The sequence below is a fragment of the Otolemur garnettii genome, unplaced genomic scaffold (assembly GCF_000181295.1).
Source record: "Otolemur garnettii isolate 467f Iridium unplaced genomic scaffold, OtoGar3 scaffold00050, whole genome shotgun sequence".
Lineage (NCBI taxonomy): Eukaryota > Metazoa > Chordata > Mammalia > Primates > Galagidae > Otolemur > Otolemur garnettii.
The window spans coordinates 1,742,488-1,768,216 of NW_003852445.1; the positions used below are offsets into that span (position 1 = coordinate 1,742,488).

At 42.8% G+C, this 25,729-nt stretch overlaps 1 protein-coding gene across 2 annotated transcripts in view; it reads right to left on the reverse strand.

Annotated features, from left to right (window-relative positions):
* Positions 1 to 25,729, reverse strand: part of SCG5 (secretogranin V) — a 50,580-nt gene that overhangs the window by 6,658 nt on the left and 18,193 nt on the right. The window contains exons 3-4 of one of the 2 annotated variants that reach the window (XM_012806361.2): positions 9,044 to 9,193; positions 5,210 to 5,319 (exon numbers count right to left, since the gene is read on the reverse strand). In XM_012806361.2, the coding sequence (XP_012661815.2) occupies positions 5,210 to 5,319; positions 9,044 to 9,193 (260 nt within the window). Of the gene's footprint in view, positions 1 to 5,209; positions 5,323 to 9,043; positions 9,194 to 25,729 lie in introns of both variants that reach the window. The other variant, XM_003791686.3, reaches the window with a different exon arrangement.

Genomic DNA, 25,729 nt, shown 5'->3' on the forward strand with positions numbered 1-25,729 from the left:
AGAAGGAAGCTGGACTATCTAATCAGGTTGAAAAGTAAGAAGGTACTTAAAAAATGATGGAGTCATGTCAAAAGAGAAGAAAGCCAGGTTGAAGAGACCCTCCCTGGCCAAAGCTGGGACAGTTTGAACAGTAAAAGAAATAATAACAGGAATCCATGAGTCCATAGTGATACTAAATAAACACATTTGTAAGTAAATAAATAGGGAAGCAGGGGAACACATGCTTAGAGCAGGATGCCATCTAGTAAATGCAGAAAGACTAGTAGAGTAAGGAAGTCACAATTCTGCAGCTCTCATAGTTATAATTGATTCTGCTGAGTGTCAATAATGGATGCTAGATTTGGCTACGGTGCACACTGTCTAGGGGGGCAGGCACATTTATAACGTTGACTCAATGTATGCAAAAACAAAGTATGTGAACAAAACACATGTACCCCCCCCTAATATTCTAAACATTTTTAGAAAAGTTTAATGGGGAGCAGAACATTTGCTCAGTCTCAGAGTACCTTCCTAGAGGTTAACTGTTAATTTTGAAAGGAAAAATGATAATTTTACACCAGAGAAACCTGGTGAATCTCACTTTAGTCAGGTGAATAGAGTTAACGCTAGCAGTGATGGGACAAACTGATGCTGCGTGCTTCCCGACATAAAGCACTAAGCAGGACCTATCAAAAAGCCATAGTCTAATCAAGTCTGATCACATGGAGACCTGAGACCAACCCAAGGGCATCAAACTTGCTGAGGTTATGAAAGGCAAAGTCACAGAGGGTCCTTGTCCCCCATTTCTCCCGTGGCTTAGCCTCAGGATATGATCATCTGCTGATAAAAAGGGGTGACGGAGCATTCACTTTCTTTGTTTTGTTTTTGCTTTTGTTTTTTTTTTTGACAGCACTCACTCACTTGCCCTGACATTGAGTGGTGTCATAGCTCACAGCAACCTCAAACTCTTGGGCTCAAGGTATTGTCTTGCCTCAGCCTCCCAAGTAGCTGGGACTACAAGGGCCTGGCTAGTTTTTAGAGACGGAGTCTCCCTCTTGCTCAGGCTGGTCTCCAACTCCCAAACTCAGGCAATCCACCTGCCTCGGCCTCCCGGAGCACTGGGATTATAGGCGTGAACCATGGCACCTGACTAAAGGAACACTTTAGAAAAGATAAACATTTGTTTTTTGAGGCAACTTTTCCCCAAGTAAACAACACTCTGCTGTTAAACATGCGTATCTATGTGGGGTAACTGTCCTCTAAGTAGCTCCCCAGTGCTGTATTTACTGCACCTGTCTGAAAGGCAGTCGGTCCCTGACAGCACGCAATAGAAGCGCTGCACAGGAAACCCTGTCAGCAACAAGCTGTAAAAAGACAGAGAATGTATTCAGTGTTTCAGGAACTCTGGAGGCAGAAGACTGGGTTCAAATCCAGCTCTGCCTGTCACCAGCTCTGTGCTCCTCAGCTCCCTAAACCCTCATTTTCTCATCTGTAGAACAAGAGTGATAAGGATAGATAGAATGAATGGGGTACCTGAGGCAAAGTACTTAGTGTAATGTCTGGCACATGGGATGCACTCAATAAATGTTGCCTTTTACTACTGTGTTATGCAATGCATTTCCAATTACCATTTATCTTTGTATTCCCCTTACCTAACACGGGGCCTGGAAGGCATATGATGCACATTTAATAAATGTGTCTTGATGCAGTAACAAAGAGAAAGAAATGCAGGAAACAAGGCAGACGGTGGTATTTATAATACGTGAATCATCGCAAAAGAAGCAGCTCAGCTCCAGCTAATGTCAAAAACAGGGAAACGTTATTAGTGAATAAGGAAGCAGGGTATTGTCCACAGTTCTATTAGGAAAGATGATGACTTTGCTAACTTAAAGGACGGCTGAGCTGAAGACAAGCTCAAGGCTGGCATTCTGCAGAAACAGTGAGGAAGATGTCTGGGTCCCAGGCTAGGAAAGCAAGACGTTCTCTACCCGCACTTCCATGTGAAGGGCACGAAAATCATGGTTTACTTCCCGGGGTTGATGAAACAATAAACAAGGAAACTTAAATCTAAACAAACACAGAGTTACAGATGTTAAGTCGTGTGCAAATGTTGTTCCTGGTCATCAATCTTAATAGTTGTTTCCTTTGTGGTCCTGACGTCTAGTCTTTAACTCAAATGAAGACAAAGAATTGGGAATGACTGAAAGGAACCCAAATCAGTGTTTCGACAAGGAAGCAAAGAGCACGAGGGACACTGGAGTGCTGGCAGTGAGTGGAACTTGGTTAGAGAAAGCCATACAGGCTTTCAAGAATTGGTGAAGACAGTTGGAAAGAGAGCAGTTCATATCTTTCCCACCTGCCACAACAGCAGATGGGCTCTCTGCCCTCACCCGGACCTTTGTTAGTCTCCGTCCTTCTCCCTTTCTTCCTTTTCTCCTTTCTCTCATCTCCAGCCTACTGGATGCCCTCCCACCTGAGACTTCTGAGCTGCCCTCCTCAGTGCCCCTGCCCCTCTCAGTGGTGACTGCACCAATCAGCTACACCAGTCATCAGTCCCATCTTCTTATACCTTTGGTTTCCACCTTTCCCAATAATTGCATCTGAATCACAGAGTACAGCTGGAACATGAAGCTGGATGGTGCTAAGTCAGGGTCATTTTATTTTCATGCGATTCATCTCAACCACAAGACTGTAAGGTCTTTGGAGACTAGTACTGCGTACTGCCGGCTGTTGAAAACCAGATGTCCCACACAGTGCCTGGGACAGAGCAGGCTCAGTATCTTCTATTTGCTCTGTGTTGAACTTGGCCCTTGCTTCTGTTTGGCAGGACTTTGCCCATCCCCTGTGGATCCCTTCCCCGTGCTCCTCTGTAATCTTCTACCCTTTCCCTCTGTCTCTCTTCTCTCTTTATTCCCTCCCTTCTCCCTCTGTTCCTTTTCTCTTGCTTTTTAAAATGCGCTCTGAGGGGCAGCACCAGTGGCTCAAAGGAGTAAGGCACCAGCCCATATGCTGGAGGTGGCGGGTTCAAACCCAGCCCTGGCCAAACCACAAAAAAAAAATACCCTCTGAGGAAAAGTCCATATCATTCATTTCATGAAAACCTGACATATTTTCTCTTTTCTCGTCATGCTAATTATGCCATGTACCAATTCTAGATAGTTTTTTCCTTCTTTGAAATGTCCTTGATTCTCACTCTTCTTCTCTCTGTTCATAGCCATCATAACTGGAATCGAGTACCTTATTTCCTTCCTGACTCTACTCTCTTCTCTCTTAATCTCACCCTTTAACATGCCACCAGGATGACCTCTTTTATGGAAAGCTTTCCTGATTTTAGTCTCTTATCTGAGAACCCATAGATGTATTCCATTTGATTCAACATATTTCACACTGCCACTAGGTTTGAAAATGGCTCCACAAACCAATCCCTCCTAACAGAACTGCTTATGAAAGAGAAATAGAATAATGCAAAATGGGGGAGCAAAATTAACTGAGGGGTGGTGCTCCTTTACTGTCTTAAGATGGGAGATGTGTGTACGTGGAAGGCAGGGGAAATTGGACTCAATGCAGTGTTGAAGCAAGGTGGTGAAAAAAAATGGAAGCGGTCATTACTGAGCAGGGACGGCTGTCTTTAAAACAGTGTAGCAGGAAGGCAGGGAGTTTAGTTTTGGGATTTTGATATTTTTAGTTAAGTAGGAAGCTGCCTGTAATGAGCAGAGAGGGATGGAGGACTTTAGAAGGGCTTAGGCAATTTGGAATATTTGCTCACACATTCATTCACTCACTCCACTGATGAAGTGGCCACCCACTGTTGTGAGTGGCATTCCTGGTATCTCCTCACTGTGCTCATGAGGCTTCAGCATTTGATCGTGTAGGCCCGACCACAGGATTATAGCTATGGCCCTCTTCATTTGGGATCTTTTTTGGCTCATTGTTCCAGCCTGTTGGGATCTTCTCGAATCCCAATGCTATCAGGCAGTGCTGTCCCTCCCGATTGTGTGTCATCCTTAGAGAATCTGGTTCAGTACATGTCTGATATATTTTTATTACAAACATTGATAAAAATGTACAGTGGGGTAGCACTGAGACACTCAGGAGACCCTGTGAAACATCCCTTCCTTTTGACGGGGACACTTTTTTAACAGACTCCCTTTTGCTAATATTCTGTTGCCTAGGCTGTGTCTCTCCACCTCTCCCAGTAGGAGATCATAAAGCATCTTGTCAAAGACTTCAATCAAGCCCAAATGCAGCATGCCCACTCCATTTCCCTCATCCAGCTGGCTGACTGGCGCTGGCACACAAAACAATACAATTAGATTGGCAAGATTCATTTTTAGCACGCTGATGCCAAGTGCTCATGATTTCTCTTTCTAAGTGCTTATAAACAACTTCCCAAAGGACTGACAGCTACACGTACTTGCTGGGACTCACAGCAAGCTCCCACTTTGGAATTATTTTTCTCTTTCTGTAAAGCAGAATTATATTTTTCTGTTTCTGAACTCTGGCATCTTTTTTTCCATTGATCTGCAGAGATCATCTCCCTTAGTCTAGAGATCAAATTTGCACGTTTTCTCAGTGTTTTGTTTTGTTTTTAGAAAATCGTATACTTTTTTTCTTTTGAGACAGAGTTTCACTTTTTCACCCTGGGTAGGGTGCTGTGGTGTCATCGTAACTCATAGCAACTTCAAACTCTTGGGCTCAAGTGATTGTCTTGCCTCAGCCTCCCAAGCAGCTGGAATGATAGGCACCAACCACAATGCCTGGTTAGTTTTTCTAGTTTTAGTAGAGACAGGGTCTTGCTCTTGCTCAGGCTGCTCTTGAACTCCTGAGCTCAAGGGATCCTCCTGCTTTAGCCTCCCAGAGTGCTAGGATTACAGGCATGAGCCATCGTACCTGGTAAAATCACATACTTTTGATAAAATCTTGTTAAGAACTGCATGAAACACTGCTGAGACTTTAGAACGTACATGACACAGGCTGTGGGGGAGACCGGAGCAGAATCCTCCAGAGACTGGAGCTAATGCTAGGTTGCTGTCCCCTTGGGTGGATCTGAGAGATTGCTGCCTTGACACATAAGTGTGGGTTGGAGTAATAATCACTTAACTCACATCCTCTCAACCAGAGAAGTCTGAATTCTCAAAAATCAGCTTCTAAACGTTTTTCTTCTCTCCCCTGTTTGTATTGTTTCTCTCTGCCATCAGTATCTTCAGAACACAATTGAGATTGGACTTACCCACTTGCCCAGTCCTGGATAGTCATGTTCCGGATCGAAAAGGTGCTGGTGCAACTGGAATTCTCGACTGAACTCGGCTGTGTCAGGGGTGTTTTCTAGACATCCATCATCTACTGCAAACAGTCAAAGGTTTTTGAGGGATGGCCAAGGCATTTGTCATTATTCAAAGACATAATTTATCAAATACAAATAGATCTGAAGGTCAGAATCTTTTCACATCAGCCACTCTTTGGCACTTTCTCTCTGGGACCCATTTTCCCTATTGGATGAGACTCCTTGTCCCAAATTCTTATGGGGAGACTTATTGACTATTTACTAAACCTATTTCCAGTCCCTCCTCAGTACACAGCTAGATTAATTTCCCAGGCTTGCTTTGCAATCAGATGGGGTCATATACTTGAGTTTGGACCAATAGAATGTGGGCAGAAGAAACATATCTGCTCCCAGGCCTGACCCATAGAAACGTCCCATATAATGCTCTGCTCCTTCCCCCCAGCTCCCATCTGCTGGTTTGCTGGCTACATGTTGGCCACCAGAGCAACTGTGGATGTTGAGTGTCAAGATGACAGTCTGGGTTGCTGAACAATCCACACCAACCATATCTTCACCCACCTCTGAAATGGATTCCCATGAGTGACAAAGAACTTCCATTACGTTGAACCACTAACATTTTTTTGCTTTTTTGTTGTTGTTGTTGAGACAGAGTCCCACCCTATGCCTCTGAGCAGAGTGCAATGGCATCATAGCTCACTGCAACCTCAGGCTCGGGCTGTGGGCATCCTGCTGCCTCAGCCTCCAGAAGCTGCTAGGATTACAGGAGCTCGCCATGGTGCCCAGCTGGGTTTTTCCATTTTTTTAGAAGTCAGGGTCTCACTCTCGCTCAGGCAAGTCTTAAACTCCTGAGTTCAAGCAATTCTCCCTCCTCAGCCTTCCACAGTGCTGGGATTACAGGCGTGAGCCACCCCGCCTGGCACCACTAACATTTTTTATCTGCACACAGCACTCATTTCCTCAACCAGTACACTGCCACTGCATTCAGCACTCAGTGTTTTCTCTGGAGTGAACTCCTTAGAAACTACTTCAACTTCTCAGAGAAAGCACATTACGTAACAACAACACTCTCCAGACAGTACTTGATGCTGTGTGTTACAGTGGCAACAGCTTAAGCTTTGGAGTCAGACAGACCAGAGCTCAAGCATCAAATCCCAGCTCATATGTGACGGATCGGTTTAGTTCTTTTGGAAAGTTATCTTAGCCTAAGTTCGTTTATTCATCATGAGTGCAAATAATCAAATACTTACCTAACGATTCACTGCGAGGAGTAGGGCTGGTCACATACAGAGCACGTGGTACTTTACAGCTTCACAATGTGTTTTAGCTCCCTTTCTACCATGTCCCTTTAAATGGCAGTTTATGCCGTGATTGCTCTTTGAAATAAAACATGTCTCCCATTCAAACTAAGGAAAAAAAGGTTACTCCTGGCTGCTTTTTTTTTTTTTTTTTTTTAAAGACAGGGTCTTATTCTATTTCTTGCCCAGGCTAGAGTGTCATGACATTAGCCTAGTTCACAGCAACCTCTAACCTGCTTGGGCTCTGCCATCCTCCTGCCTCAGCCTCCTGGGCAGCTGTTCTACCGGCACCCATGCTGCTTTTTATCTCAGCCTTTTACTAAATATTACCAGGCATGGTGCTCTAAAAATAAGTCAGATTTTGTTCCCATCTCTAACGTGTCTTAGACATCTATAAAAAAGGGGGACAGGGCAGGGATTGTGAATTTGGGGCAGGGCTAGGGAAAGAAACAGAGCCCCATTTAAAAAGGATAATGAGGCATTTTTTCTTGAGACCTCTCAGAAGCTTTCTAGAAGGCTGATATTTATATATCAGAATTCAATATGCAGTTTCTCAGCTCTCAGCAGCACGAAGCTAGTGTGGAAGCCATTAGCACTCTGGAAAAATCTTTAAGGTGGCTTAATGTGACTCCTTGATTTTTACTAAGCTATTTATCTAGCTTTTGCATCCATGGCAATTAACATGCAGGAAAGGAACGCCGAACCAAGGCAGTCTGCAGATGGAGGCTTTACCACCTTTTCAAAATTCATTCTTTCTCGAGTATCTCTGAGTGGGCACAGACTGAGATGCAGAGATAAAACTTGCTCTGGAAACTGAAGGGGTCTTTCAGGAAAATGGGCCTGAGAATGCACACTCTGTCCCTGAGGCTGAGAGAGGGACTCTGGGAGCGGCTGTGCCCCCGGGATTCAGAGGACAGGGTGGCGAGGAGCGGACAAGTTCGGTTTCATTCTGGGATTGCCCAACTGTGCTGTGCCGCTTTGTGATTCTTCTCTGTGAGACAGGTTTCAAGCTGTTTCTCCCAAACAGTGGCTAAATTTAGCAAGTGATGTTTTTTTTCTCAGAATGAAAATTGTGGTAGAATAAATAAGGAATATGTCAGCTTAATGGAAAGCTAGCAAAGGACATCGCAGCTAACCTGTGACCACAACGTGTCTGCAGTTGGGTTTTATTAAACTGCATCAGCCTGGCATGGTCGAGCTCTTCTTAGAGCTCCAAGTGCACAAACTAGGGCTTGATCACATCAGCCTGTTATTTCCCCTTTTCTCAGAATAACCTAGAACTGAATGCTTTCTTAAGGCCATGGCTATGTCTTCCCTTTACAGCTTAAGACACAGAAGCCCAAGGAAGTGAAGTGATGTCCTATATACAGTCTAGTCTAGAACTCAGATCTCTTGACTCAAACTCTGGGTGTCTCTCCATTATCCCAAAACAGTATGTCTCAAACTTAAGTGTGAATCATATGGCGGGCTGGTTACACGTGCAACACAGCTTGCTAGGTCCCACCCTCAGAGTTTCTAATTCAATGGGGGGGGAGGGGGGCATGAGAATTGGCATTTTGACAAGTTACCAGGTGCTGCTTCTGCTGCTGGTCCTGAGATCACACTTCAAGGTAACTGCTGCATCTAATCCATCCAACCAGACCCCTGTGGAGACTGTTGTTCTCCCAACTCTGAGCTGATGTTTCTTCCTACCCATTTTCTGACCCTGGTCTTTCCTCTATTTTGCAAATGAGAGAAGAAAGGTGCCAAGTGCTTAAGTAACTTGTCTGAGGTCAGATGGGTTGACTTTGAATTCACACTCAGGTAGTCTGAGTCTGGAGTCACTACTCTTAATTACCAAGATCAATTGATCAAAGTTCAATGTCAGCGTAGCCCACTCACCATTCTCCTTGGCACTGGGGGTAGGAAAGTGGAAGGATACATGAGTAGCATGGAAAATTTCTACCTTCTTCCTTAACCAATTATTCACCTTCGCAACTCCCGCCCCCCACATGCTACCTCTTGGCACCTACATAAATAGGATTTTAGAATGGAAGCTAATTGGGTGTTGATGTGTGACACAGTTAAAATATTCAATGGAAGTAAGAAAAACAAACAGGCGTGGATCCAAGCACTAACCAGTTCCAAAGACACTAAAAATAAACAGAAGTTGTATCTTAGAAGAAGAAAAAAAATTGTTCTCTCTTTTTATTGAAAGAGTTACCAAGTATAGGAAAGAGCATTCATTCCCAAGGAAGTGGAGAGATAGAAGGAAGGTGTATCTCCCTCCCGTGACAAGGGAGATACACCACGTGGGATGTATCTGAACATCAGAATTCACACAAAGGTTCTAGAATAAATTTCTCTTTCCCGTCTACTTAGAAACACACAAGGGCTCATCAGAATAGAATTATAATTTGGAGGAATATTTGTAGCTAGCGTTAGAATTTCTAATTTCCTCCCAAAGCCTCTACTTTCCATGGGAATCCAAGAGGATGTCCATTACCTGTTTTTCCAACAGGACAGGGATTTGGAGGGTCTGGGTAGCCCTGATCCTCACTGAAGTCCTTAGGAATGTTGTCACCAGTCAACTCTGCCACGATGTTGGGGATGTTGCCAAAGGGACCCAAGTGCTGCAGTCCTTCATGAGCACCACCTGCCAGGGAATCAGAAGGCGTTCATGGCAGTGCAATTAAACTCATTTCCACTAATATTTATTCAGGCAACCATACAGGCAAAGCACTGTGCCCTATGCTGTGAAGAGAGAAAAATAAATGAAACAGTTCTTGCCCTCTAGAGGTTTAGAAATTCAGGCAGAAACAGACACACACTGTAACATCTCCACACACAAGGCAAACTGTGTATGTGCTATAATAGAGACATGAATACAGCCTTATGGGAGCATGGGAAAGGTGGAATTTCGTTTGGCTGGTGCGATGGGAGGGTTTCCCAGCCAAGTTCAAACTCAAGTGGCAGTGACACAGATGGGTAGAGCTCTGGGAGCTGGCCATGGAGCTTGGGGGCAAGATCTGGGTGAGAATGGGAGGCAGTAGCCATCTGGGTACAACAGGCTCAAGGCACATTATTCAGAACAGGTAAATGAAGGAAAAAAGTCATCCTGCTGTTCCATAGTAGTTCAACCACTTAAAACTTGGCATATTTATTCTAATCTTTCCTCCTCTGCATATATTTTTGTATGTAATTTTTTTTCATTTTTTTAATTTAATATTGAGGCACAAACATCTCTCCATTTGGGTTGCCTGGTCTCTATTTCTATAATTATAAATGGCTGTGTAGTGATGTATTCAGGGGCTGTACAATGACATATTAACCATTCCCCTATTGTGACACATTTAGTGTTTCCCAATTTATTTGGGGCATTTCATTTTTTCCATATTTTGAATTTTTTTCTTCAGGATAGATTCCCAGAAGTCAAATTAGTGGGTCAAAGGCTAAAAACAGTTTTATAACTCTTGATATTGTATTGCCAGACTATGTTTCCAAAAAGGAGGTACCAATTTATAAAATATCACCAAGAAAATATGAGAATAGCATTTTTACAACATCCTCACCAGCACTGGGTTTTATAAAAATAAATATTTGTGTTTTTCTTTACTAATTTGAATTTTTAAAATTACTGTTTTATTTTGAATGTCTTTGATTACCAGTTCAAATATTTTCTCATGTGCTTTCTAGTTTTAATTTCTTTTTTGTGAGTTTTCTGTTTATGCACTTAAAATTTTACTGTTTCTCTTATCAATTTGTATGGAAATTTTATCTAATAAGGATATGAGGGCTTTGGCTATCACATTTTCTGCAATTTTTTCCCATGCTTTCTGATTTTAATTCTGGTTATCATTACAATATTTTGCTAACATAAGTTTTAAATATTTATATAGCCAGATTTGTCATTGTTATTCTCTTTGCAATTCCTTCTTGTCCTTCTAAACTTATAAAATTGTTGCCCATTCCAAAGTCCTACTAACATTTGGATATTTCTTTTATTTTCCCTATTTTTAAATCAACTCTTAAATTCATATGTTATTTATTTTAGTGTATGTAAAATAGTTAACCAATTATCCCACCAGCGTTTTTTAAATAATTCTATCCTTTCCCACTTATTTCATGCCTTAAAGAAATATTTTAGTGCCTCACACACACCAAAACCTGCTCTGAGCTCCAAGACACAGCAGTGCATGGGAACAACTCATATTGCATAACTTAACATCCTATAAGGTTCAGGAAGCTTCCTTGTCCAGCACCATATCAGACCATATGTTAAAAGGATTTTCTCTTTATCAATTCTGTGCAGACACAGAAACCCCACACTCAGTAGCTCCCTTAATGCACAACCACCCTATGTATAGACCTATACAGGATAGGTCGATTCGGAATCAAAAAGTGTGTTGGTGTGCCTAGAACTAAAGTCAAATCAGGTGAAAAGAACTCCACACTGTCACCATCTTCAGAAGGATGACCTCAACCAGGGGCAATGGCACATGGCTATAATCCTAGTTATCCAGAGGCTGAGACAGGAGAATCACTTCAGCCCAATCAAGAGTTCGAGACTCACTAGAGCTATGATTATGCCACTGCACTCCAGCCCATGTAAAAAAAAAAAAAAAAAAGATGGTCTTGTCACCTTGCCAGATTAGTGAAGTCCAGTTGCATGAGGCTCCCTTGTCCCTGACCGAGCACTGGTACTTGCATTTGGTTTTTTGGCTGAACCAGACCCCCATTGTAGTGACATATTTTCTTCCTTTGGAAATGTTAATATATTCAGTAGGATCATGGCAAGATCTGTGTCCTGGGAATCATACTGTCTCTTTGAAGTGACTTTGCATCACTGTCTTCATTTATCGTTTGATTAGAGTTTAAGCTTCAAAGGGCCATCTTGCCTCTTTAATTGCTCTAGTCCCCAGATTCAGACACCACCAAGTGGATGGATTATTTTTGGTCTTGTTTACATTCATGTTACATTTCATTCCTTTGCAACGGGGGTGGGTAGCTTGTACAATTTCTCCATGTCCAAAAAAAAGGTATTTCCTTTGTAGAGTATCAAACCATTATTTCTGGAAATTTTCTATGTGAGTCTTTAAAATAAGTATTTGGCAAAACCCATCAGCATCTAAATATAGCCCATTACTTGACATTGTTAATTATATTTTTATGTCCTTATTCATATTTTATCTGCTTACTCTATCATAATCTGATGGCTGTATGTTAAATCCTACTACTAACAATTAGTGACTGTTGGTTTTATTTCTTACTGTTCTTACTTTATCATGTTGATACTATACTAGTTGATATGTCCAAGGGTATAAATTCTACCTTTTAATTGTGTGTCAATAATCAAAGACAAATGCAATGCCATTCTCATTCTCTTGATTTGTATTTGGTTAGTAAATCTTTGACCATTGTTTTGTTTTTCACCTTTCTTATTTCTCTGATGATTTATCCAACTCATACTGTGGTCTCTATATTCAGAGAGATTCTTGGGATACATATTTATTATTCCACATTAACCCAACAACTGCAACGTTAATAGATATATCAGTACACTTGGTATTGATACATTTGAAACTTTATATAATCCTGGCACTGTGGCCACCTCTGTGCTTGCTATGGGGCATGCTCTCTGGTGTGTTCATACGTGTCTCGACTTTTGAAAGCATCCTAGCATTGATTGCCAGGAATTATCCAACTTGGCTCACAGGGGAATGCATGTCTTAATGCTCCATTAGTAATTAATGAAGGAAGCAAACACAGTTTCCCTTATGGAGGGCCTGCCAAAGCTCTGTTTACCTCTGTGCACCAGTGCCATTAAAATGAATACGGCACTTGTTAGGAAGCAACAGATGTTTAGCACCAGGCAGATATATTAGAACACAGGCTCTTTTAAAACTGCGTCTAATAACATCAAATCAAGAAACACTCGCTGAGGTAGGAACTGTGGGAGAAATGTAGAAGTAAAAGAATGCAGTCCTTTGCACTCCAGGAGTTGGAAATTTATAGACAGTTAAACTAGTATAAAAAGATAAAATAAACTGAAAATAAAGAGTTGCATATACAAGCAAATGCTAGTTATTATAATATTTACATTATGTTCATCTATTATACCTAAAGCCAAGTCAACCAAAATGTTATGATGCTATCTAGTCCATTCATCCCAGTCTCCTTAATTATCTTACATTAACTCTACTAACAACAAAAAACATTTTTTAGAATTATTAACTATTCAATCAATTTTAAAAATATTTATTGACCATATCATATATGAATAAACCTAGACTAGGTACCAGAGGGTCAGTGATGAACCAGGCATACCTGTACATCCCACACTCATGAAGTTTAGTCTATGGGGAAATACACAGACATGATGTAGCCAGTTGCAGTGCACTTATTATGTGACTGGAATACTGCAGGATGTCACAACTGTGTAAAGGTGAAGTATCTAACTCAGATCGAGGACATGGAAGACTTCCTGCAGCCACATACCACACATTGATGATAACATAAGGTGCTATGGAAAATATAAATGTGAAAGACATGGTTCCTATCCTTTAACTGGTTCTTCATTCTAGTTGGTTATTCAAGACTGACAAAATAAGCCAGTAGTACGTAAAAGATATACTCTTCAATATAATGTAATGTGATATAGGCAATAGATAGTTGAATAGACAACAGACTTCTGTATAAAGGTAGGGTGGGGGGGAAGAAGGTCCACTCAAAGGCTGTTACTAAAATTCAGGAGAGAAGTGACAAGGATTATGGTCAGTAGGGAGGCTGCAATGTGAGTCGGGATAAGATTTCTAGCAGTGCACAGGAGAGAAATGGGCCAAACGTCTATGAGGTTTCCTAAGTCTGCTGATTTGAGAAAAGAATGCCAGCATTGGTAGAGACAGGATCTTTCACTTGCAGCTTTGAAATTATTTCAGGCAACCAATTAATTCTATCTTGTGATGATACTTTATTTATCTGTTTCCACCACAGCCATGGCACTCTCCAAATGTCTCTAGAACAAAATGGAAAATATTTAATTCTTGCCAAATGAGTTTTAAGCCCAGTTTTGGTTATATAAACTTGGCTTTCTATAATAAAATTGGTATGATGCAGCTGTTTATTTCTAAGCTCTAGATATCAAATCATGGTTAGATTTTTCCTTTGTATTGAAAAGAAAGTTCCACTCAGTTGTAATGATCGGAGACAATGAGGAGCAGGGAGTGAGCAAGAAGGGGGAAAGGGACAAGGGACCTGAGTTGGCCTTATCTGGGCCAGAGCCCTTAAATCTCCTTCTTGGCCTGAACTGGAAACCTCCATAAAAATCTGCCAAGCTTTCACCCACACCCTGGTGCTTTTCTGCATTCCCATCCTCTGCTATGTGCCTCTAGTCTGCCTCCTCTGTGGTATCCCTTGAGGTTGGCAGTTTAGCTGGGCAGTGCCCTGGTGGGGTTCAGGTGCTTACTGGCCTTGGCTATCTGATCAACCTCAGCTCTGTGCTTTGCCACCCAAGGACTTGTCCTCTTTCAACACAGCTCCTGGGGCCCAGCAACTCCAATGCTCCCTTGCCCAGAAAAGGGCACTAACTTTTCTGGTTGCTTGAAAAACTCCTTTGGGTCTCAAATCCATTTTCCTGCCTTTGTTATTCTGAAGACCAGTTGTCAGTACCTAGTCAACAAAATATGAAAATTGAGGCCATGATGGTAATAAGTTTCTGAACCCTGTTGGGGTGGGTGATCATTCTGTGGTTCTCCCCATGTACAGGGGAAATAATTCTGTATGTCTTCTCTAGAGAAGAAAGAAGAAGAAGGGGGAAGAAGGGGGGGAAGGGAGGGGGAGGAGGAGGGAAGAAGAAAGGAATGAAAGAAAAAGAAAGGAAGGGAGGGAAGAAGGGAAGGAAACAGAATACCTACTAACTCCCAATATTTTATCTGGCTCTGAATAGTCATGACCTTTCAGAGTTTTTTAGTCATTTAGTTTTAGAGTAAATCTCTGGCATCACACCTTATCTTGATGTCACTGGATTCTCCAAAATGTTGTTAAAAAAAAAAAAGAAATGTGAGTCAACTGAGGTTTCCAATTACAGTAATAACTCACTTATAGCTTTACTGTAGAATATAGTTTTCCATATAGCCTCCATCAACTAAGTCTCCCCTTTAAGATCAATATGTATTTATTTAATCATTTTTAACAAAAACTTTATTTATTTATTGAATTTTAGGGAAATACTTTAAGCAGCAGCTTGGGAATATGATTTTTGCCTCTTGTTGATAATTTGGGACTGTCATTGGGAATATCAATGACTACTCCTTTCTAGTGTTGTAACAGTGTTCTCAGAGTGTTAAAGGGCACACAGCTATTTACTATATATCTATAGTAAACATATATAGCTGCTATGATTTTGAAAGTCCTTTGTCTCCTTACTCCTTATAAACTATTAATCCTGGTAATCCTAAATCCTTTTCACAATGAATTACAGTACATAAATAAATCAACTGGGAGTGGGTTTTGGCCCTGCAAGTCTCTTCTGATTTGTGTTACCACACACACATGGGGATCTTGTCAAGATGCAGATTCTGGTTCAAGGTGGAGGGTGGGGCCTGAGATCGCATTGCTAACCAGCCCCCAGATGATGCTGATGCTGCTGGTCCACAAACCACACACTTTGAGCAGCAAGAGGCTAGGAAATGAAAGAGCTGGGTTTATTAGAATTATATGTAAGTGAGATTAAGTTAGCTCTGCAAGAGCCCCTGTCACCCTGTACCTTATGGAATTTTTGACATCGCTCATCTGTGAAGAGCCTTCTTAAAAGCCACTTAGGGTTTCAGGTAAGGGCCCTGTAGCTGCAGTTGAAAACCTTTTATTTAAAGCAAAGTCTAAAGAGGCGCTCTCTCAATAATTCATAAGAAAAGGACCCTGATGCACCATTTCTCACTCACATTAATTCTGTGGGGTTAGAGGGAAATGCTCCCCTTGAATGTGGAATGACGACCTCCATTGAGCCCAGTGCCATGGTACCATGATGTAAGAGCTCTCCTGGCTGGGGCTGTTGGGGACAGTTTTACTAGAAATCAAAGTTGGTCAGAAATGAAGAACATTGTAGATGGGCCAGCACTCCTCCCCCATTTCTTTTCTCTTTTTTTTTTTTTACGTTTTGTTGTAATGTTATGGCTTCAATAGTTTCAAAGTGCTTTTATATGCTTATTAAAAACATTCCAGTGAGGTCAGTAGGACAAGAATCACTGCTCATAATTATAAGTGAGAAAGTGAGCCCTGGGAAAGTGTTATTTTCCTAAATCCACTCTCCAAGTTGGTACCCTGTGGATTCCAGCGAGGTTTCCACTCCAAGATGGCACCAGGAGAGCCCTGTAGGGCCCTATTCAGCCCATTCATTCATGCCCTTCACGGTGGGGGTGTGGGGCGGGGTTCAGTCAGTCTTCCAAAGCCTGGCTCTAACTCCAGACCAACAGTTGGTAGAATGACCTGTCAGAATAACAGGGGCCTGTCGTTTCCAGCTCATTCAGGGGATCTAAAGCACGCATGACTGTTACTATGGAGCCAGGCGACAGCAGAGCCGCTCTGACTCGGGAAGCCAGCTGCTGTCCTGCTCCTGTGGTTCCTTCCAGTCTGCGTGCCCGCCTCCCGCCAGCCAGAGCCCCTGCCCTGCAGACTCTGCCTCGCCATTCACTGCCACCCAGACGAGCTCACGGCCAGCAGTCTCCCCAGCACCCTCCCCTGTCTGCAGCCCCAGGGAGTCGTGCGACTGGGCATCATGCTGGGCAATAAAGGAGGATTGTGGTGGGGCAGCCTGGTGCCAAGGAGCCAGTCACCCACCTCATAAAAAGGGAGTTCCGTGAGGAGAGTCTGGCAGGGAGTGGGCACGCTCGCCTGAATACCAGCCATTCAGCGGAAGGGAAAGGATCCAGCAGTTTTCACTTATGTTACCACAAACAGCAGACGCTAAAAATACACTGTGGTCTCGGTACATCATTTATAAAGCGACGACCAGTTTTTCTTTTGTCAACGGTCTGGTGACTGATGTAGTCGGATGGGTCATTCCAGCAAACGCCTGGCCGCCTTTCGGAGCGGCCGGAGAGCGCCCAAGGCCAGGGGGAGAGAAGGCAGAGCGACCTGGGAAGGGCTCCCCAGGCCCGAGCTGAGAGCAGGAGGGACAGAAGCGTGGCCACAGCAGTCTGCGAGGCGCTGAGCCAGGAGGGGCCAGCTCTGGGGTGGGGGCTGAGAGGGCCCCGGGCACTAGGAAGCAAAAGCTGCCTTGCCCCCAAAGTTTCCTTTCTTTGCATGATGTAAGGGAAACACACAGACGTTCACAGCAAGTGCGGCCACAGCCTGCGGTGGTCAGTCCTTACAACGGTGCCTGCGGCTTCTCCTGGGAACAGCGCTCAGGCAGTTCCGTCACACGTGAGGGTCCCCGCTGGGACAGACAAGGCAGAGACAAGGAGAAAGACGGGCAAGCAGCCTTCACACTGCGGGGCAGCCTGAAAGAAACGGCCAACGGGAGGCTGGCATGTAAACTCTGCCACGTCTAACATCCAAGCTTCTGCTTTGTGCAACCCAAGTGATTCACGTGGGTAAAAGGAAGGAATGAAAAGAACTGACTCGTTTCTGTAGTGTTCAAAATTAATTCTGTGTATTAAGACATGCTGTGCCTTGATTTCCGGTGAGAAATGGGAGTCCTAAAATTCAAACATATTTATGAAAAGCAACTATTTTCCTATGTGGAGGATTGACAGACAAGAGAACCCCTTTTATACAAAGAAACTTGTATAGCTTCCTATTGTTAGGGCCTTGAGTTCAAGTCCGTGTTCTGCCACACATTCTGTGATTCTGATAGTCTCCCCTCCTCCCTGGACCTCGATTTCACCTTTTTAGCCTGGGGATGATATGCTTGTGGGAGGATCAAATCAGATACTCTACGTAAAATGTTTACCTCGCTGCCTGGTATCTAATCAGCACTGGACATGTTAGCTGCTTTTATTACCTAACCGACGTTTCCTGATAGCACAATTAACAGAGCCTCAATTAGTGATCTCACATCTTTTTCATTCTGGTGATCACAGCCCTGGATTTGGGATATCAAGCAATAGGGGTGGAACACAGTTGAGCTTTTTATTGACATCAGAGCCCAAAACTAAATACAGTCACGTGACGGTTAACGATGTGGAGAAACTCATTGGTAGATGAGTTCGTCCTTGTGCAAACATCACAGGGTACACTAACATAGACCCAGCTGGTGTAGCCCTCTACTCTCCTAGGGTAGCACGGTTCAGCCTGTCACTCCAAGGCTGCACATTACTGTGGCAAAGACAGTAATGGAGGATGTGAGCGTGTTAAACGTGCCAAAATATAGTAGAGGTACAGTAAAGATCAGCTGTCACCATCTTATGGGAACACCATCATCTACCCATGGTCTGTCATCACGTGATGCTTGACCGAAATTAAATTAATACTTGTATTTGTCATGCTCATTTTTCTCAGGACAGGATTCCCCTAAACCCCACCCAGGCCACATCATGCTTCTCTCAAGGAGCCTTCCCTCCAGTAACAGGGGACAAAACAGGTTCACATCCACATATCTGATGGACGTGTCAGTGTGTGGGAGAGACCAGGAGCACCAGACGGGAAGAGAAATTTGTCTCCTGGAATTAGAAAAAGAGCACATGACCAATTTCACTTAGAAATGGATGTTACCGCCTCAATGCCACAGAATTTAGGGTAAGCTGTTTAGCAGAATGGTGAGGACTTATGTTGCAATATCCACATTCTCTAAAATTCTCCAAGCTCATGACAAATGACCCCAAAGCACACAGCACTTGGTAATGGAGAAAAACAAAGGAATGATTCTATCTATGCTGAATTGCCTTATTCATTGATTTGCCTCCGGGCAGGGGGCTGGCCCAGGCCATTTGCTGGAGTTGTCCTTCTGCTCTGAGTTCCAGCCTGGTCCCTCACAGGGCTGCCCACCACAGCTCAGTGGGCAGACACCCTGGCCGTTACCCTGTCCCTACCAGGGAGATATGAATTGGCAGCCAAGAGCCTAAGCGACTAAGCCTAAAGTCAAACGAGACCCATCGTTGAGCTATTTTGCCTTGAAAGGCATTTGTTTTCATTCCTTTTCTTTCTTCTTCTGCTTTTCCCTCTCATACTAGGATCTAAAAATCTCAGTCTCCTTGGGGACCAAAGGCAACATTATCATCATCTATGGGGAGGCACGCAAACAGTGGAGGCAGAGACGCCGATTCCGAGCGGCCACACTCACAGCTTTCACATCTACATGTGGTCCCAATTTAGGATCACAAGCAAAGTTGTTTATTTTAGAAAAGCTTTTTAGTTCACTTTTAAGGTATTTTGCTTAGGCATTGCTTGCTTTTCAAAAGGAGAAAATGTGTATTTTTTTCCAACGTGATGTTTGTTTTGGCTGTTTACTCGTTTGCAAAAGTTCAAATTTTACTCTGAGAATTTAGCTAATTTTTCTGCAGCCACCTAAATCCCTCCCCTCCCCAACACATTCATACAATTCCCCCCAAATAAAACAAAATGATATGGAAATGAGGCATTTTTAGGATAGTTTTGGTAGTTTGGTAGTTACTATTGTCTCAACTCAAAAATGTCTCTGGAGGCCAAGCATGTCTTTATACTGAGGTTAAGGCCCAATTTTGTCCTCTAAAAATTGTCTTCCATGATTCTTGCTGAAATTATATGACATCCCCAATGGTCAGAGTAAAGCTTAATTTGAGGTTGAAAAAATAATAGGTCATAAATAGAATTAGGGTGATGATCAGAAGTAGGCGGGGATATGGATGAAACTGTGAAAAAGTCCAAATACAAGTTTGGCCCCTCTAACATCTCCAAGACCTTAACACCTTGGAGGCCACAGAACCATAGAGACCTACTGCCCCCAAGTAGTTAAAGCCCCCACAGCATCTTTCTTTCTGAAACTGCACTTGCTGATGACATCCTTATCTAGAACCTGACCCCACTGCTCTGCTTTCAATGACACACAAGTCCTGTGTGTCAGTCCTTTGGGTAACCCTAACCACTGTGTGATACTCTGCTCCTGTGTGTGTGTGTGCAACTTAGAGGACTTTGGGGAGGATTATTTTAACTTCACGTAGTGACTTCACTCCCAGAAATCACAGGGTCCCTGGGGTGCCAGCTAAAGAGACAAGCAGGGTGTGTCGGATTCTCAGGTAAGGAGAAAAAGTCAATGGCGGTGAGGCTCTTGCAGGGAGAAATCAAGATGCATAAGGCATCAGAGGCCACACCAGAGCTGGGAAAATGTGTAGAAAGTTCATAACTAGTGATCAAGCATCCAAGGAGATAGTTTCCAATACAAAGGAGAAGAGTCAAGGAGATCTGAAGAGGCTTAGGAGAGAGAGAGGGGAGCAAGGAAAGGGTGAGCTGACAGATGACATCAACACGAGGACACTGGCGAAGGCGGCCCCCCCCACACACACACCCAGAGATCTGTGGTGGTTTCTGTTAAGATTCAACTTTCTAGCCAGCCTAGGCTTCACAGGGGAAGCAGGTCACAGGGGACACAGGTTGAGAAGGTGTGAATAGGGGTAACAGAGACCGTGATACTCTCATTGTGCATGGGGTGAGAGAAGTGGGAGTTGGCAAGGCCGGGCAGGGCTGTGCCAGACCAGAGTCCCCTTTGTCAGCCGGCCTGGTGCTGGCAGTCCCTTTCTGAGGCTCTGCACTGGCCAGGAGAGCATCATCTCTGCCACAGACCGGGGGCACAGATTAGGAAGATAAATATTCCATTATGTCACTTCCCTCCATTTAAGACGAGGGGACCCGATTTGGGTCAGGCAAGGCCTTCTGGGCCATGAGAAAGAATGGACAAATTGGTACCTGCATTAATTATTGACTCCCTACCTCATTTTCTCTCTCCAAAAGCTGCTTCAAATCAGTAAGCATTCCTAATAAATGGCTAGAATAAACATTTGTTTTGGACCGAGACCTCTTTGTAGGACGTTCTTTTCTGTTTGCGAGTTTCTACCAGTCATTACCTTTTTCTTATTTTATTCCAGCCTTACAAGGAAAGAGCACATGACGTGTGCCTTGTGGGAGAGAGGATGCTCAGAGTGAATCCCCACCAGCCTCTGGTAATGTTGCCCTGGCCTGTTGTTTTCCCACCTCACACAAATATTCCCAACTTCTTCCTTTTGTATCCGTGCGATCTCTGCCTGGCAATAGTTATTAAGAATAAAACTATGGCAAAATCAAGGTGAAAGCTTTAGCTGTTTGTCGTGTATCATCTCCAGGTACCGCACCTGGGGGGGACAGATGCAGATGATCACAAAGCCATGTGGACCATGTGGACCGTGGTAAGCAATTCCTCCCATAAAGCCCAGGAGCTGGACCTCTGGTAATACACATGTAGGCAGGTGAAGCACCCCACATAGACATAGGAAATGTAATGCCCAGAATTCTTTTGAACCTTAAAACTGGCACTCTTTCTCACCCACACATGGTAATAGGGGTGAAGAAAGCAGAAGTGATTCAGATTCATGACTATCCCTTGATTTGTATTCAAAAATGGCTTTGATTTCCCCACTTAACCCTGACCAAATGTTTTAACTAAAACCACTGATGAGAAATAATGTTGACTGAGTAAATTTCAGTTCCTCTCTCTATACTATTTTTTGAACCGTATATAGCAGTGCTGTCTAATAGAAATATTATGTAAAACACACATATGTAATTTTAAATTGTCTAGTAACCTCATTTCAAAAATTAAAGATAAGATTTCAAGTTTAAATTACATTCAATGATTTATTATTTATTCCATGATAGCAAAATTATCATTTCAATGTATTAAGTGTGATATAGAAAAATTATCAAGATGATATTTTATTCTTTCCTTGTTCTATTTTCAAAATATGGTGTATTGTTTATACTTAGAGCATGTCACAACTCAAACTACCCAGACATGAAGTATTAGTGGCCTCGTGGGACTGGCGACTATGGTATTGGTCAGAACAGATACACAGAGGTTAGGCATGGTGGTCAAAGTACAGGCTACAATCCGGCTGTCTGGGTTTGGATGTTGGCTCCGTCACACTAGCTGTATGACCTCGTCCATAAACTGGGGATACCAGTAATATCAACCTTAAGATATGGTATCAGGATAAAACAAAATAATCCTCTCAAGGCTTTTTTTGCACAGATTCTGGCAAATATCATGTTTAATAAATGTTAGCTGTGGTTGTCACTTTGTAATATACAAGCTGCTTAGAAATGTCTGTGATTCCAAACGTCTGTGATTATCTTACCTCTTTGAATATTTGTTTCCTTCTCGGTGAAACAGGGATGATGATAATACTTCATTGAGAAGATCAACTGGTGCAAACCTGCCACTTAATAAATGTTTCTTTCTTTCCTCTTGAATTCAGATGCCAATGAACAGAGAAATGGCCAAAGGGCCTGCTGAGCAGGAATGGAAGTGAGAGGGTCTGGCTAACTGTCAAATGGGCCAGACCTGCTGTAACTAACCCACCACCCAAATGGGCTAGACCTGCCGTAACTAACCCACCACCAGCGAGCATCCAGATAGCTCCAACCTACCTGCCAGATGAAGCGCCCACTAGATGTGTTTCTCTGTGGTTCCTTAACTAGAAGCTACGTAACAGCAAGCAGGTTCACAGACAAATAAGTGAATATGCGTTTACGTCTTATATAATATGTCCCTTTGCATGTGTAATTTAGTAGGCAAGCAGGCTCAGGGTTTGAAAGCAGTAGCCATAACTCAGCTCCCTTGTGTTGATAAGAAGAAAAACTCAGGAATCGCTTTCCTACTCAGAAGTTTGTTTTTTTAATATTTAATGGCTCATATAAGATTTCGAAAAGGAAAACTTAAAAATTTTAATTAAAAGCATATCCTCAAAATTTTCCTACTCCTCTGCATAGTTGTTTATTTTTTTACATTAGGATTTATTTGTTAAGAGTTTTTGGAATTACCAGGAAAGAGCTTTTGAGGATGTTTGAAATCCTTGATTCAAAACAAGGGGGAAAGCCTGAGTGATGGGACTGGTTGTGATCCCAGAAGCAACCAGCCACCTCCACCCTGCACGGGAAGCAGATGCTACAGGGATTAACCCTGCTGAGGTTTTCACACCCTCTGTGCTTTAGAAGGCCCGTTTCCCAATGACAGTAAAACTGCCACAAAAGCCAAAGTGAGTTTTAGATAACACGGAGGGCTCGCTCATTTCTCCTACCAACGGAAAGGGAAGTTTTCATTACAGACAAATGGTACTTGGTTTTACCTAATGAGACTTATAGCATCAGAACTCTAAGTCCCCCTTTGCTGCAGGAATTCAATAAAACTAAATGTAACAATAAAAAATGAAATAAAACAAACATCTCTCTTCATCATCTTGAATCATCAAACATCTTGAATCATCTTCAGCTAAACTAGTTTCCCTCTTGACATTAGGCTTAATCTCAGTCTCCACACTGTACCTTTCAGAAGTGGCAGAAACCAGGCTTTTTTTTTTTTTTTAATTTAAATAATAAAAAAAATCAGGACCTAAAACTGATACAATCATTTAATTAAACAGAACTAGATAAAGGTGTTGTCTTCCCAAAATGGAAGTAGGATAAATTTCTTGAGAATAAGTATAGATTATTCAAGAGACCCACATTATTTTAATTATTTCTGAGCATTAGGTACATTTTAGGGGAAAGCGGCCCCGATGTGTAAATGAGCTTTTAATTCATTTCAAGGCAGCGATTTGAGATTTAAGAGACTTTGGTGGGTGGGCACAACCACAAAAATGTCGTGTAAATCTTGCAAAGTTTTTTGTTCCAGAAACCTCCAAGGGTTTGATTCTTGTGGACATTCACCTCCCCCATTTCATAGGCAGAGGGAAAAGAATGAGTATTAGACTAAGAAGATTCTCTGAGGCCCAGACTGGAGGCACAATAAGCTGGGACTGCCTCCGCCACCCTGGCCCAGACGCTGGCCCAGGCCGTGGGTGGGGAGCAGGCAGGGAGGAAGACAGGTGTCAGCATCTGCCTTCCTTCCACATCTCCTGAGTTAGACTAGGGGCTTCCTTACCCTCACCACTCCCTCCAGGACCCGCAATATAGAATAGATGTCCAAAATATATTTGTTGCTGGAATGGCCTCCCTCTGTGATCCTGAAGGTAAGTAAATGGTTCTCTGCAGAACATGTGTTATTTATACAAACAAAAGAATCCAGCAGAGTATGCATGACTAGGGACATTGTTAATATAGTTCAAATGAAAGGCACTTGGACACGACTCCTCAGATCCCAGATATGGGGAGAGCACAGTAAAAAAAAAAAAAAAAGAAGGAGGCAAAGGCTATGACTCCCAGGCTCCAGGGCTGGCTGCGCAGCTAGTTTTATGATCTTCACCAAATAACTTGACCTCTCAGGGCCTCGTTTTCTCTATTATGAAATGAGCTGAGTGAATGAGATGTTCTCTGAAGTCCTGTCTTGTCCAGTGATCCCAATACCCTGACCTGTGCAGTGTGTCCCTTCTCCCAGCCACTCCACTGGGTGCTCACAGGGGCCCAGGGACTAGTCAGTGGGATATTGTGGCAAGCTCCAGCCTTCACATCCAGTATTCTTCCTACAGTAGCACATTGTAGATTTTTGATAGCTGAATGGTAACTATCAATGGCTGATGTCACTGGGTTTTTTGGCCTTCAACTATGCACCATGGTCAAAGATGACAGGCTAACCTAAATCAGTGATGCAGCCTGTAGATATGGCCTACAGCAGGGGTGCAATTCCCTTCCTACAAGACACACTAGATTAGAGGCTACAGCTGGTACAGCTAGTCTGCAGGTATGGGCCATTTCTTCTCATGCCTTCATCCAAAACTGAGTTTCCTTTCCTCCATGACTTGAGTCCCATTGCCAATAGCTTGGCAGTCATTCGGATCATGAGGGGCACTGAAAACTCCTAAGCAACCAATACTCTCTAGAATTAGCAAATTTGAATTCCTGGAAAGCCTGGGGCCTAGGAATCTTTCATTTTAAGCTTCATAGATTATTCTGATTATCTACTAGGTAGGAAAGTTACAGTTTCAGGTAGTTTCCTCTGCCCAAACAGGCCTAAAAACATCGTATAATTTGAAATAATCAGTCTGTCTGGTTACTCAATGGTTCCTGTTTCCAACTCAGGCTGGTGTACCATTGACTAGGGCCAGTAACAACAGTCAGGAAATAGCCACATCACAAAAGACCACTATCCTATGATGCCATTTATATGACATGTCCAGAAGAGGCAAATCCACACACACAGAAAGAAGACTAGTGGTTACCAGGGTCTGGGGAAAGGGAGTAAGCGGGTAGGAAAGAGGCAGAGATTGGGTGGAATGGCTAAGGGGATTGGGGCTTCTTTGGGGGTGTCAAAATGTTTTTAAATTGCTGATATGAATATACTAAAACCCATTAAATTGTATACTTTAATTGAGTGAATTGTATAGTAGGTGGGTTACACAGTTGACCCTCCATAGTTGACCACCTCCCTACATAGACCACCTCCTTAAATTGATCTGATTTTCATGAACTGGACATGTACCTACACATATCAGTAGAGTAGGCCTCGTTCCTTATTTTAACCAGTTCACTACAATCCCTTGGCTAGTCAACTTACAGAAGCTCATAAAAGAGTTCTGACAAGTTCACAAACTTGCCACCGTGCACTTACACTGGCAGCACTGTATAGACAATTCAGCAAGGTTTCATAACCTTAGTATATTAGTGTCTCACAGCTGTATTCATGTTGATGTGTCATGGGTCTTGCTGAGTGGTGTTCATTTTAATTGCATGTTTTTGTGTGCCTTCATGAGAATGTTGGAAATTGAATTAAAGCAGTGAACAAACATCAAATTTCTTGTTAAACTTAGCAGGAGTGGAAGTGAAATCATGGGCATGTGAGTCCAACTTTATGGGGATACAGCCATAAAGAAAACATCAGTGTACAATAGATTAAATGATTTTCTGAGAGGAGAGAAAGCATCACTGATGAAGAGAGGTGAGGGTGGCCAATAACAAACAGAACTGATGAAAAATCACAAAAATTAATCGAATTATATGTCAAAATTATCTGCTAACTGTGAGAATAACAGACAAAGTAAACATCTATGGAGAAACAGGAGAATCTTAACTGAAAATCTTGGCACAAGAAAGGTGT